This window comes from Notolepis coatsorum (assembly GCF_963971535.1).
Source record: "Notolepis coatsorum genome assembly, chromosome: 7".
Taxonomy (NCBI): domain Eukaryota; kingdom Metazoa; phylum Chordata; class Actinopteri; order Aulopiformes; family Paralepididae; genus Notolepis; species Notolepis coatsorum.
In genome coordinates, this window is record NC_140171.1 from 125,314,768 (window position 1) to 125,329,531 (window position 14,764).

A 14,764-nucleotide genomic window follows, 5' to 3' on the forward strand; every position below is an offset into this window, starting at 1 on the left:
ATGCTTTTAATACACTGCAACACTCCTTGCTAAGGCTAAGACTGGTCCTTAATGCAAAAAAGACCAAGTACATGACCTTCTCTCGCTCTCGAGCTAATACAGCCGTCCCTCCGATTCTGACACTGGAAGGGAGGGACATGCCTTGACAAAGTAACATCCTACAAATACCTGGGCATATGGATTGATGACAAGATGACCTTTGATGTTCATATTGGGAACCTACTGAGAAAACTTAGACCTAAACTGGGCTTTTTCTTCCGTCTAAAGAAATGTTTCTCGTCTGAAGCCAGGAAGAGAATTGTGCAGAGTTCTTTTCTGTCTGTATTAGACTATGGAGATGTGATCTATATGCATGCTCCTTCCTCCCTGCTTAAAAAGCTGGATTCTGCGTACCATACTGCCATACGTTTTGTAACGGGTGCAGGCTCTCGCACCCACCACTGCACTTTTTAATAATAATGCAGGACCTGTTGCAGAGGTCTTTATTCGGCATGCAACGACACTCAATGTTTTAGTGGTACACACAGCGGTTAATTTAGCACCAATCCAAGTGCTCCTGTCCGCCTTCGTCAAGGACGCCACAGCGTTAGCGATCTGTTGTTGTGCATGTTTTTCCATTGGGTTTATCTTATCGGGGGGAAACCCTTGCGAGCACGGGGAGAACATGCAAACTCCACACAGAAAGGCCTGGGAGATACCCCACCTGGGTACCTGGCATCATGGAAACCTGGTCCCCAAGCGGGAATCGATCCCTGGACCTTCTTGCTGTGAGGCAACAGTGTTAACCACTACACCACCGTGCCGCCCAGTTTGTATCAGTCCTTAGGATGGTCCTCTCTGTACCAAAGAAGACAATCACACATGTTGATTTTTATCCTTAAATCATTGCTAGGTAAGCTGCCCTTATATATCTCCAGACTTCTGTCCTTTTATACTTGATTTTTTAATACCAGACTAGCAGCAAATGGGATGCTTTTAAATGTTCCTTTGATGCAGTCAGAGCTTGGTAAAGCTGCATTCCCCCACTATGCTCCCTTTTTATGGAATACGTTGCAAGTAAAACTTTGTCTAGAGGCACTTCCTACTGTAAATGCTTTTAAAGGTATGCTACGATTAGCCCTTCATGAAACATGTAACTATTTTACCTGATGCTATTGTTGATCTGATTATGCTCCTTGCCACTGCACAAATTACCTTCTGTATTTATATTTGAATTATATGTTTTTTGTTTAATGCCCTGTTTTATGTTGAAACTTGTTGTGTGCCGTGTTGGTCAGGACTCCCTGGAAGAAGAGATCTTGTATCTCAATGGAACATTCCTGGATAAATAAAGGATAAATAAAAATAAATAAAAAAAACTCAGGATTGGAACAGCTTCTTCTCAGCTGTCATCTCTCTGAACTCTGACTCCATTACACCAAGGGTCGGCAATAGGCGGCCCGCGGGCCGAAATTGGCCCGCCAGCAATAATATCTGGCCCCTCAGAATATTAAAAAAAATAAAAAAAAAATAAAAAAAATCTTTGTATTATATATCAGACCAACTAGGCTAGGCTATATGTTAGCTATAATGTCCAAATAGAGAAACTACCACCACCTAAAGAATGCTTATTATACTTAGTTTGTTTTATCCATGTTGAGAGTGAATAACAGGTAGGCAGTGAGGTGCAATGTAGCGCTTGCTCAACATGAAAAAAGTCGGTGGACAGAGCCTGGTGCTGAAATAACAAACAAGCAGTGTGGTGTGAAATTAAAACACCAGTTCAGTAAGTCATTCAAACTTTATCTTTACTAATATATATATATATATATATGACTGTGACGGCACCACACATGTGAACAGTAACAATGCAATTAAACTGAAGTCAAATCAGAGCAAAAAAAGCTAAATCTGCTTCAAGAAGATGCGCTACATTAGGTATATAAGGAATTACAACGAGACATTTATTAACTAAATAAAAAATACAATTAGGCTTTTAACCCTCTAAATCTGGGCGCAACACTAGACATGTTTTGTAAAACATTAAATATCTTTGGATTTGTTTGTGATAAAGACTTGCTTTATTGTATCGGAATCGATTGTCATCTAAACATTTTGTGCATCTCTCAGAGAATGCGCGGATGTAAAGCATAGAATCTTGAAATATCTAGATTGGTTGTTTTCCCTGGACTGCATCTAATCTGCTGTATCTATCCATTTATCATGTATCTATGTCTGTCACTATAGCCAATGGAAATGCTAGAAATGGTCACATGGACTCGGAGAACCAATGGAAAATTCCTATTGTTTCTCAATAGTCCAGTGCGCTCCACAGAAAGGGCTGTCAGATAGACGCATTGGTTGCACGTAATGTAAGATAGGCCGATAAGAGAGAGGCGCTTGTCTCTGGTTTTATAATAAAATGGCAAACAGACAAAGGTATAATGTTCAGTGCAAATGTGTATGTCGTTTACAGTTTATTATGCCACCTATGCAGCTCGTTTATTTTGTCCATTCTCTGCCTCTGCCACAAATGTATGTCTTAAGGTGCTCCCATAGTCGAGCGGACTGTACACGGACTGGACTCTGCGGAGGTCCACCCGGACTCTTTGAGCTTTCATAGTCGAGCGGATCTCCACGGACCAATTTCCTACATGTCTCGCGCCAGTTTACACCAGTTTACACCTCGCGCCAGTTTGTTTGACACCAAGTGGGCGCCGCGGACGTCCGCGCGTCAGAAAATAGGAGCTTCGCACTTGGACTCTGCGTTGGGTCTGCTTTGAGTACCCTTTGGGTCAGCTTTGAGCCCGCGGGAGTCTGCTCCGTGTACGGTCCGCTCGACTATGGGAGGGCCTTTAGTTATAAGGTGGTCTGTCACAGAGTTAAAATGTTTTCACTATCAATATATTAAATTAGCCATTGTTTTTGTTTCCGGCCCCCCATACAATGGCTTGGAAAAAATTTGGCCCTCTGCCAAACTTAATTGCCTACCCCTAGGCTCTGTTACCCATGCTGTACAAACTTTGAACTCGGTTGCCTATAATCAATTTATACCTACCTACTGCTTTCACTGTCTACAACTGTCCTACACTGTAATCATAACTACCTACCTCATACTATAGTCTACCCATATACCTCTGTATGATAGTATGTACCATAGTGCTGTATATACCATATATATATATCAATTTATATTTACTGCATATATATATATATATATATATATATATACACATCTGAATATACCTGCATACAATCCTTCTATATACCTACTTATAGTATACACCTGCATATAACCTATATATGATAGCATGTACAATAATGCTGTATATATATATTTATTCTTAACATATATATATCTATCCACATTTGACTGTACATACCTGCATATAATCCTTTATTCCACATGTAAATACTATATCATACATATCCCTTACCTACTCTTACTAGTTACGCTGCTGGCCAGTATGATGACGACGACGACGACGACGACGACGACCACCACCACCACCACCACCACCACCACCACCACCACCACCACCACCACCACCACCACCACCACCACCACCACCACCACCACCACCACCACCACCACCACCACCACCACCACCACCACCACCACCACCACCACCACCACCACCACCACCACCACCACCACCACCACCACCACCACCACCACCACCACCACCACCACCACCACCACCACCACCACCACCACCACCACCACCACCACCACCACCACCACCACCACCACCACCACCACCACCACCACCACCACCACCACCACCACCACCACCACCACCACCACCACCACCACCACCACCACCACCACCACCACCACCACCACCACCACCACCACCACCACCACCACCACCACCACCACCACCACCACCACCACCACCACCACCACCACCACCACCACCACCACCACCACCACCACCACCACCACCACCACCACCACCACCACCACCACCACCACCACCACCACCACCACCACCACCACCACCACCACCACCACCACCACCACCACCACCACCACCACCACCACCACCACCACCACCACCACCACCACCACCACCACCACCACCACCACCACCACCACCACCACCACCACCACCACCACCACCACCACCACCACCACCACCACCACCACCACCACCACCACCACCACCACCACCACCACCACCACCACCACCACCACCACCACCACCACCACCACCACCACCACCACCACCACCACCACCACCACCACCACCACCACCACCACCACCACCACCACCACCACCACCACCACCACCACCACCACCACCACCACCACCACCACCACCACCACCACCACCACCACCACCACCACCACCACCACCACCACCACCACCACCACCACCACCACCACCACCACCACCACCACCACCACCACCACCACCACCACCACCACCACCACCACCACCACCACCACCACCACCACCACCACCACCACCACCACCACCACCACCACCACCACCACCACCACCACCACCACCACCACCACCACCACCACCACCACCACCACCACCACCACCACCACCACCACCACCACCACCACCACCACCACCACCACCACCACCACCACCACCACCACCACCACCACCACCACCACCACCACCACCACCACCACCACCACCACCACCACCACCACCACCACCACCACCACCACCACCACCACCACCACCACCACCACCACCACCACCACCACCACCACCACCACCACCACCACCACCACCACCACCACCACCACCACCACCACCACCACCACCACCACCACCACCACCACCACCACCACCACCACCACCACCACCACCACCACCACCACCACCACCACCACCACCACCACCACCACCACCACCACCACCACCACCACCACCACCACCACCACCACCACCACCACCACCACCACCACCACCACCACCACCACCACCACCACCACCACCACCACCACCACCACCACCACCACCACCACCACCACCACCACCACCACCACCACCACCACCACCACCACCACCACCACCACCACCACCACCACCACCACCACCACCACCACCACCACCACCACCACCACCACCACCACCACCACCACCACCACCACCACCACCACCACCACCACCACCACCACCACCACCACCACCACCACCACCACCACCACACACACACACACACACACACACACACACACACACACACACACACACACACACACACACACACACACACACACACACACACACACACACACACACACACACACACCTTATAGGAGGCAGAACCAAGAGCATTCTGACTGGATGCATCACTGTCTGGTATGGACACTGCTCTGCCCTTAACAGCAAAGTGCTACAGAGGGTCACATGAACAGCCAAGAACATCAGTGGTTGTGAGCTCCCCTCCATCCAGGATATATACAACGGAAGATATACAGCAAAGCCCACAGGATTATTAAGGACCCCCGCCAAACTGTTTCAGCTCTTGCCATCCAGCAAACGGTACCACAGCCTCAAGGCCCAGACCAGCAGACTCTGGAACACTTTTCCCCCAGAGGTAGTCAGACTCATGAACAAATAACACAAGCGGAAGGTTATCGGCCTGTGACTGGAATAATACACTGCTATTTTAACTCAATGGACGCCACAGCGATATGCGTGATGCGTTGTTAAAAGGCAGACACTCTAAAATATAGGAATACATGGCGGTGTTTGCAGGGCTATAACTATATTCTATATTATAGCTATGGATACAATACTGTGGCCCATTTGACATTGAAATAATTTTTTCATCCATACATTTTCGAAATCACATCTATATCGGTATTATGTTTCATCATGAATGCATGAAAGGGTGGGGGGGAGGTCGTTTTTTGATGCTTTGATCGTCACCAACGGCATACGCTGTGGAGTAACGTTACAGACACATGTTGTAATCGAGGTGAAGTCATGATTGGATCACAGCAGGATTGATATCATATAGCCCTTACCTAGCGGCTAAGTGGCACAGTGGGCAAGGCGCTCGCCACTAACGCAGGAGATGCTCTGGTTCGAGCCCAGCTCTCGGCGTTGCTTCCGGCTTGGCTGGTCGTTCATACTAATACAATTGGCAGTATTAGGGGGTGGGAAAGCCGGTGGGTGGGGATCGGACGTTGTGGACAGCGACTCCTACAGGTCGGTTGGTGCGCCTGTACAGCAGAATCAGGAAGCAACGGGGGCAGCGTGAGCCTCCCACGCGTTACTCCTCGCTGCTGAGAGATCGCGCTGTACAGGTGAAAAGATGCGACAGCTGCCTCCTCGTGTACCGGAGGGGACACGTGATGCAAGGCTTGGTCCACATTGCAGCTGACCAGTCTAACAACGTTCGAGACAGGAGAGGATAGAATTGGATAATACGAAATTGGGATGGGAGAAAAATAGAAAATGGGGAGAAAAAGTAGATCAAAAAAATATATAGCCCTTACCTTCACTAGGATGTACCCCAAAAAGAATATTCCAATGATCTGATCGCGAGTCCCAGTATTGGTGTCGATCGTGTCGCCAACATAATCCGCCACACATCATGCACCGGGAGCAATTCACGCTTCTCAATTCGACCGTTTTCAATTCATCATAACTGTTACAAAGGGTCAGATTAAACCGAATATATATATTTATTGCCTGAGATCCCATGTATAGTATTTGTATGTCGTTTGATATCCCCTGTATATTCCTTGTACAATATGCACTGAATATCCCTTTAGTCTAGCAGGACAGACCATAATATTCATCCCCCTATTGGAAGCGATCCCCTGGCGCCAGGTACCGAGTAAAGCCTTACCCCCTCGAGCTGACTTGAAAGCTGCCGCCGGGACCTGCCCAAACATGCCCACTTTCGCCCACGGCTACGAGACAGAGAGGCGACAGAAATGAGATAGGTACTATTTGTTCACGGCACATATATATATGGCGCAAGAAATGTAGAACCCCCTTCCTTGCAGTTCCTTTTCAGTTCGCCTTCAGTTCAGTCTGGTTCAGTTACTAAGTAAAGCCTTACCCACTACGCAACGTGCGGTACAGCAGGGCTCGTATCGCCCCAATATAGTCTCGTGTTATCCTAAATACGTCTGTTTGTCGTATCGTTCTCTATATATTAGTAAACCTTCATTACGAGTCAAAGACCACGTGGAGTGAGTAATTGTGCGTCTATACAGAGCACTTGTAGCCGCGTGCAAATAGGAGAGACCAACGTCAAGTTCAACTCTGAACCACCGCGCACTACCGCGCAACACGGAGGATTTACCCCGCCAGCAGAGCCACTTTCTGGCAAGGATTATTCTTCAGTGCTTTGACTGTGGCGGCTGGAGCAGAACCGTCTGCCCGCTGCCACTGTGGGATCTACACATCTACCGTGAGGACCATCGCTCAAGCCCGTCTCTGCCGGAGCAGAGACTTGACGGCTCTCATCTGCAAGGTGCGCACCCTGGGATCAGGCTGCCTCTCCCCGCTGACCACACAGGGGTGATATTGCCTCCTTGAACCCTGGACTTGCATAGAGCTTTGCCTCCCTCTGCTGGCTTACAACCGGTAGTACACCTTATCCCAGAGTACTAGAGATCATCCTTAATATTTACTATTGATTACCTATGCACATTCTATTTGCCTTATAAGCGCAATTGACCAAAGTGATGTAATCTAATATCTCCCTTTTATGTAATAAATATTCTAACCGAGTATTTTGTGTGGAAAACCTGTTATTGTGCGAGTGTCGTCATCTAGAATACCTTTGTACGGTGTTGGCCAGTAATGTAGAAGTCGGTAGTGATTCAATGATATCAGTACTTGATTAATACAGTCAGGGAATTGTACCCCTCAGTTACAATTGGTCCTTCGATAGCCGAGATAATAATTAGCGTAATATTAATATAATATTAATATGGAATTGGCCGATGACGAACACTCCACAAACGGTTCTCCTAAGCTAGATCACCCGCAGCGCAGACGACAGCCACCTCCCTACCTAGAGGCATACTCTGTCAGTCCAATACCTAGCTTTAAAGGGAAGTTAAACGCGGAAAAAGTAGAAAGTAAAATTATGTCCGACCCTAACAACCAGGCCACCCCGCCAACAGAGGCCCTAGTGGGTTCTAATGTAACTGACCAAGCTCACGGTGGGGACCAGGAGGGAACTGACACGACTTTACCCCCAGACACTACCGAAGAAATAGCCCCCGATCACCCCCGGGAGGAAGACAACCCTAGAGAGACGCGCACCCAGGAGACGGATCTCCTCGGTACCCAACAGGAGAACAGATCTCCAACCAGTACTGCCGGGAGCCGATCGCCCCGAACGGCGTCTTCCCCCAGCGAGGCGGACAAGATGCTGGCGCAAGCACTCATCGCCACCCTGGCAGCCTCCACCGAACGCGATCGACTTCAAGCGCAACAGACGTGCGAGCGCGAGCATTACGCAGGTGAGCGAGAGCGCTTCCAGGCGCAACAAAGGAGCGAGGACGACCGAATAAGACTGGAGACCAGACGCCTCCAGACAGAAGAGAATATTGAGAGAAGCCGTGCCGATGCACAGCACGCCGCCGCCAATGCACAGCGCGACATCGCAAATGCACAGCTCCACGCCGCCCATGCCAGCGCCAATGCCCAGCGCGACGCCGCCAACGCACAGCGCGACGCTGCCCAGGCCAGCGCCAATGCGCAGCGCGACATCGCCAACGCCCAGCGCGAAGCCGCGCGCGACGCAGCCCATGCCCGGCGCGAGGCAGAGCGCGACCGGCTGCAGGCGGAGCTGATGGACAAACTGGTTGCCATGGCGACACCCCCTCACTCCGCACGGAGCTCCCAGAGGTCGTCAAGACACGGGTCTAGGACACATTCCCCTACCCGACGAAGCGACCCGGGACCCCGCCAACAGGAGGAGCCTGCCCACGTCTCTGAACCCCCTCCCCAGCCGGTCCATACGAGACCTAGCAACCGGGGTACAGAACCGGACCACGCCGAGAGACTGAACAGACGACTCCAGGTCCTAGCAGAGGGAGATGAGGAGGAAGAGGAGGAGTGTCAAGCCGACCAGCAGCAACGTGCTCTGGCCCAGGAGGCCCAGTACAGCCCCGACCCGCAGCCACGTACTCAGGACCAGGAGGTCCAGTACAGCCCAGAAGTCAGCCCCGAGGCCCTGCGCTACAAACCCCCGACTCAACTCACGGGTGAGTTTGACGCACCGCCAGCCCCGAGGAACAGCACCTGGGTACCCGACCTTCGGTACCCACCAAGTACCAGCCCAAGACGACACGCCGGAGGAGACTCGCCTAGGAGGCCTCTCCCCCAACGCTCACCGATGTGCCAGTCATCCATGACATCATACATTGGCACACCGACGATTCCAAACTTCATCTATGAGAATCGAGCACAGTACACGGAGCTCCGGATGTGCTTAGAGACAATGCTGGTGGATGTCGCTGATGAACGCCACAAGTATGCAATATTACTCCAGCACCTGAAAGTGCCCCGAGCGCACAACATAGCGCTAGCCTATGCCACCTCTTCGACACCATACACAGCGGCCCTAGCGGCGCTGGACCAGAGATATGGACGTATATGGGATTACGTAATAGAAGAGATAAGGCATATTGACCGCTTACCCCCAGCCACAGACAATCGCTCACTAGACGACCTGTCAATCAAAGTGCAGTCCCTGGTGGGGATGCTGGGAGCGCAACGGGAGAAGGGCAGGTATGAGCTATACGCCAACTCTAACGTTGAGAGGATTTTGGAGAAGCTGCCACCCGCAAGACAGGAGCGCTTTCGGCGGCAGAGGGACTACCGCGACCCCGACGGCCCCGAGCCATCCCTCCTTGATCTAGCCGACTTCCTGGCGAGAGAAGTCAGCAGCTTACGACTAGATACATTCGGGCGGAGCACGCCAAGCTCCAGAGAGGGACCCAGGAGAATAAATGATGGAAGAAGATCGGTGACTGTCATGCACCAATCAGAGTCAGTACCGCAGCACTCCAACCACAACACCCCCTCGACGAAAGAGGACCAGTGGAAGATTGAGTGCCAGTACTGTGGGGGAGAACATCGGCTCCACCAGTGCGAGGATTTCAAGAAGCTGACCACGGATGATGTGAGCCAGTGGGTCAAGGACCACCGCCGCTGCTTCCGCTGCGCGCGCAGCCACCTAGCAGCTGAGTGCCACCTGAAGAAAAAGTGCAGCAGGTGCGGAGGCACCCACCTGGAGGTCCTGCACGACATCAACAAGCGTCACCCAGGACAACAGAGTGGGCCCGTCGCGGTCATGTACCACGCCGAGGCGGTGGCACCAGAACCAAAGTTCCACCAGACCGCTCCCTTCTGTCCCGACTGCTACGGCAGACACTGGCGGACAAGGTGCGACTCGTACCACATAGAGTCTACGTCACCACCCACAGGAGTGCTCCACATTGACCAGCACAGCGAGACCCCCCCGAGTGCTCCTCAAAGTGGTCAGAGTGCTCCTGAGCCACGGGGACAAAGTCATGGACACTTACGCCGTCCTTGATGACGGGTCAGAGAAGACCCTTCTGCTCGCGTCCGCTGCGGCCCAGCTGGGACTGCGGGGGAGCGAGAACCAAATGACGATTCGGACAATAAGAAGAGATTTAAAGACGATAAAGGGCGAGAATGTCTCCTTCACTATCGCAGCAAGCGGGCAGCCAGAGCGACGGTACAAGATCACAAATGCTTTCACCAGCCAAGAAATAGGACTATCGCAGTACACCTACCCTGTCACCAAGTTGATGGATAAATATGTGCACCTGCGTCAACTACCTATCCCGCTCATAGACGGCGTCACCCCGACCCTGTTGATAGGCTCCGACCATGCAGAACATTACAAGGGCCCCTCGCTAAATCTCTCAACCGAACAGCAGCCACTAGCTGCCTCCACTCCAGAGCGACAGAAGAAGACACCGGCCTCTCCCCCATACAGCAGAGGCTATTGACATTAAGCGAGAGGCCCGTGAGAGAACCGTGGGTACCAGAGGGAGTTCGGAACTCCACCCCCCTCAGCTGCGCTTCAGACGTAGCTGACCTCGAACCCAGCACCCCAAGCGACTCCTTGACGGGGCGGCCGGGACCGGCCCCTCCTCACACAGGGTACAGAGCGAACAAGAGAAACAGACGGAGGAGGAGAAAACACAGCCAAGCCAAGATCAAAGCAGTCTCAGGCCCGCTTCCTCCTAAGCCCCCCTTCATCCCGTCCAGCCGTCATGACCATAGACCAGTCACCACCCCGAGCTGCGTGGCCGGCCGGCCGCATAAGCAAAGTGACCACTGGTGCCGACGGAAAGGTCAGAGTGGCAGAAGTGCTCGGCCAAGGGCGGATCTACAACCGACCCGTGGCGAGGCTGATCGAGTCGCCAAGGCTCCCCGACTTGCCTAATGACGACCATGACCCCTGACTTTGTGAACTGACCGACCCCTCACAGACATTGAGTAGTGGACAGTGCGGTTAATCTGCCCCTGCTTAGCTAATTAGGTGGGACTAATTAGGGGGCGGCTGTTACAAAGGGTCAGATTAAACCGAATATATATATTTATTGCCTGAGATCCCATGTATAGTATTTGTATGTCGTTTGATATCCCCTGTATATTCCTTGTACAATATGCACTGAATATCCCTTTAGTCTAGCAGGACAGACCATAATATTCATCCCCCTATTGGAAGCGATCCCCTGGCGCCAGGTACCGAGTAAAGCCTTACCCCCTCGAGCTGACTTGAAAGCTGCCGCCGGGACCTGCCCAAACATGCCCGCTTTCGCCCACGGCTACGAGACAGAGAGGCGACAGAAATGAGATAGGTACTATTTGTTCACGGCACATATATATATGGCGCAAGAAATGTAGAACCCCCTTCCTTGCAGTTCCTTTTCAGTTCGCCTTCAGTTCAGTCTGGTTCAGTTACTAAGTAAAGCCTTACCCACTACGCAACGTGCGGTACAGCAGGGCTCGTATCGCCCCAATATAGTCTCGTGTTATCCTAAATACGTCTGTTTGTCGTATCGTTCTCTATATATTAGTAAACCTTCATTACGAGTCAAAGACCACGTGGAGTGAGTAATTGTGCGTCTATACAGAGCACTTGTAGCCGCGTGCAAATAGGAGAGACCAACGTCAAGTTCAACTCTGAACCACCGCGCACTACCGCGCAACACGGAGGATTTACCCCGCCAGCAGAGCCACTTTCTGGCAAGGATTATTCTTCAGTGCTTTGACTGTGGCGGCTGGAGCAGAACCGTCTGCCCGCTGCCACTGTGGGATCTACACATCTACCGTGAGGACCATCGCTCAAGCCCGTCTCTGCCGGAGCAGAGACTTGACGGCTCTCATCTGCAAGGCGCGCACCCTGGGATCAGGCTGCCTCTCCCCGCTGACCACACAGGGGTGATATTGCCTCCTTGAACCCTGGACTTGCATAGAGCTTTGCCTCCCTCTGCTGGCTTACAACCGGTAGTACACCCTATCCCAGAGTACTAGAGATCATCCTTAATATTTACTATTGATTACCTATGCACATTCTATTTGCCTTATAAGCGCAATTGACCAAAGTGATGTAATCTAATATCTCCCTTTTATGTAATAAATATTCTAACCGAGTATTTTGTGTGGAAAACCTGTTATTGTGCGAGTGTCGTCATCTAGAATACCTTTGTACGGTGTTGGCCAGTAATGTACAAGTCGGTAGTGATTCAATGATATCAGTACTTGATTAATACAGTCAGGGAATTGTACCCCTCAGTTACAATAACATATATGACACACACGACATACAGATAGACAGTACTGCTACATCTATACATTTATGACATACCAGATTTGCAAATACAGTACTGTTTGTGATACAAAAAGAGTCCAGAAAAGAGAGTATATACATTTGATGTAGAAACTGTACATTGGAGGAGGTTGGGTGGGTTGGGTGGGGGACACTGTACAAGCAAAACTGTACATTGGAATATTGACAAAGCCATACTTGGTCATTTACTGTACATTGGAGGGGGTTGGGTTAGGACATTTGCAGGGGCCAGTTTTGAATTGCAGTCTCCCGTAGGTGTTCTTTGAGAGTGGTTTTGAAAGTGGGTAGTGATTCACATTCCTTTACAGCTTTGGGAAGTATTTTGACATGTACATGGGTACCTTGGTCGTGTAGTGTATCTTGTAGACCAGGCCCATTGCAAGTTGCTGTACTCTGTCGTCTACTCTAAGCCATCCTAGGTTGTCAAAGTGGGCAGGGGTGAGGTGGGTTCTAGGAGTAAGGTCAAGCAGTAGTCTGACCAGTTTGTTTTGAGATGTTTGTAATTTTGTTTTTAGTGCCTTTGAGGTGCTTTGGTACCATGAGGTGCAAGCATAGTCGTAGTACCCTTGAATGAGTGCTCCTGCCAGAGTCTTCAGGGTATTCTTGTTTACCAGAGAGGAGATCCGGTACAAGAATCGAGTTCGTTGGTTGACTTTTTTTATTACATTGGATGCCATTTTGTCACAGGAAAGATTAGCCTCTAGGATGGAACCCAGGTAGGTAATTTCATCTTTCCTTGTGACAATGGCTTGTGACACGGACATCTTTCCCAGATGTACGTGTGCCTGTAATGAATGGAAATATCGAATAAAAGAAAGAACGATGAAAACCTGACTATACTCGGGTCTGGCACTCAAGCGTCGGCGAGTTAACCCGACTTGAGTCAAAGTTTTAACCCGAGTTAACCCGGATTGAGTTAAAGCCGTCTCTGCTACCGATTTGCATACACTACTGTTTTTCACACACTACACCCACGCTGTTTGTTAAAGGAGCCAGAGCTACTTCATCATTGATTCTACTGCCACTCTGCACACACTGTGAGTGACTACATTGTATTGTAAATTAATGCTATTTTTTTTTTACATGCTGCAAAAAATGTATTGCTTCTTTTTGTACTACTTGTGTTGACGCTGCTGCTAGGCAGAGGAGACAATAACAAATCATTTCACTCTTCTATGCTTTAACAGAATAGGGGTGTGACAATAAAGCCGATTCTGAAAAGGTACCAGTTTCTCAGAAAGATGCTACACATTTTTGTGAGTAAATACAACTGAAATAACAAAAACAAATATGACATAGTTTGTCACCCCAAACGTGCAACACATACATGTGAACCGTTAAGTTGTTTTCAGTTCAATGACAGGCAGCAGTAGGGATACAGAAGTGTACATAGTAGCTTGTGGTGAAGCACAGAGAGAAATTCTGTGAAACAAAATATGTCCTTGTCTCACCCATCTGGTTCATTGTTGAGTTGCTCATAAAAGCCCTTGATACTATCCCAGTCTGTCTCCTTATTCAGAGGGTTGGTGGCCTTGTCTGCGTGGAAAACACAATTAGACACATTGTCAACCTCAACATGTTGGTTGCAACAACTTTTTATATTCTGTGTATAATATATGTATACCAGTCAGGTTAATCGTATTTAATAAATGTTGCATTTGTAAAAGTTAAGTCCACAAAGTCGGTCCCCAATTCACAGTGGAAAAGATTCAGATGTAGTCTCTTGACATCACAGCCTAGTTTGGAAAGAAGCGTTTTATGTTCACAAGTATTAATTGAACTGTCTAATAGATGATGGTCCAAGAAGGTCACACTCCCCAGGGGGCAGGAGAACCACTCAGATCCAGTTGAAGTAGAGCGGGCACGGTTAGATGCTGTAGGCCAAACTGAGGACGGCAGAGAGCAGAGTGGGGTTGGTTGGCACATTTTCAAAAGAGGTCCATTG

At 50.0% G+C, this 14,764-nt stretch overlaps 1 protein-coding gene across 1 annotated transcript in view; it reads right to left on the reverse strand.

Moving 5' to 3' along the window:
• The window catches only part of gga1 (golgi-associated, gamma adaptin ear containing, ARF binding protein 1), a 59,847-nt gene that overhangs the window by 38,483 nt on the left and 6,600 nt on the right, over window positions 1-14,764 (reverse strand). Inside the window, exon 2 of the mRNA XM_084318800.1 lies at window positions 14,271-14,355. Within this exon, the coding sequence (XP_084174926.1) occupies window positions 14,271-14,355 (85 nt within the window). The remainder of the gene's footprint in view (window positions 1-14,270; window positions 14,356-14,764) is intronic.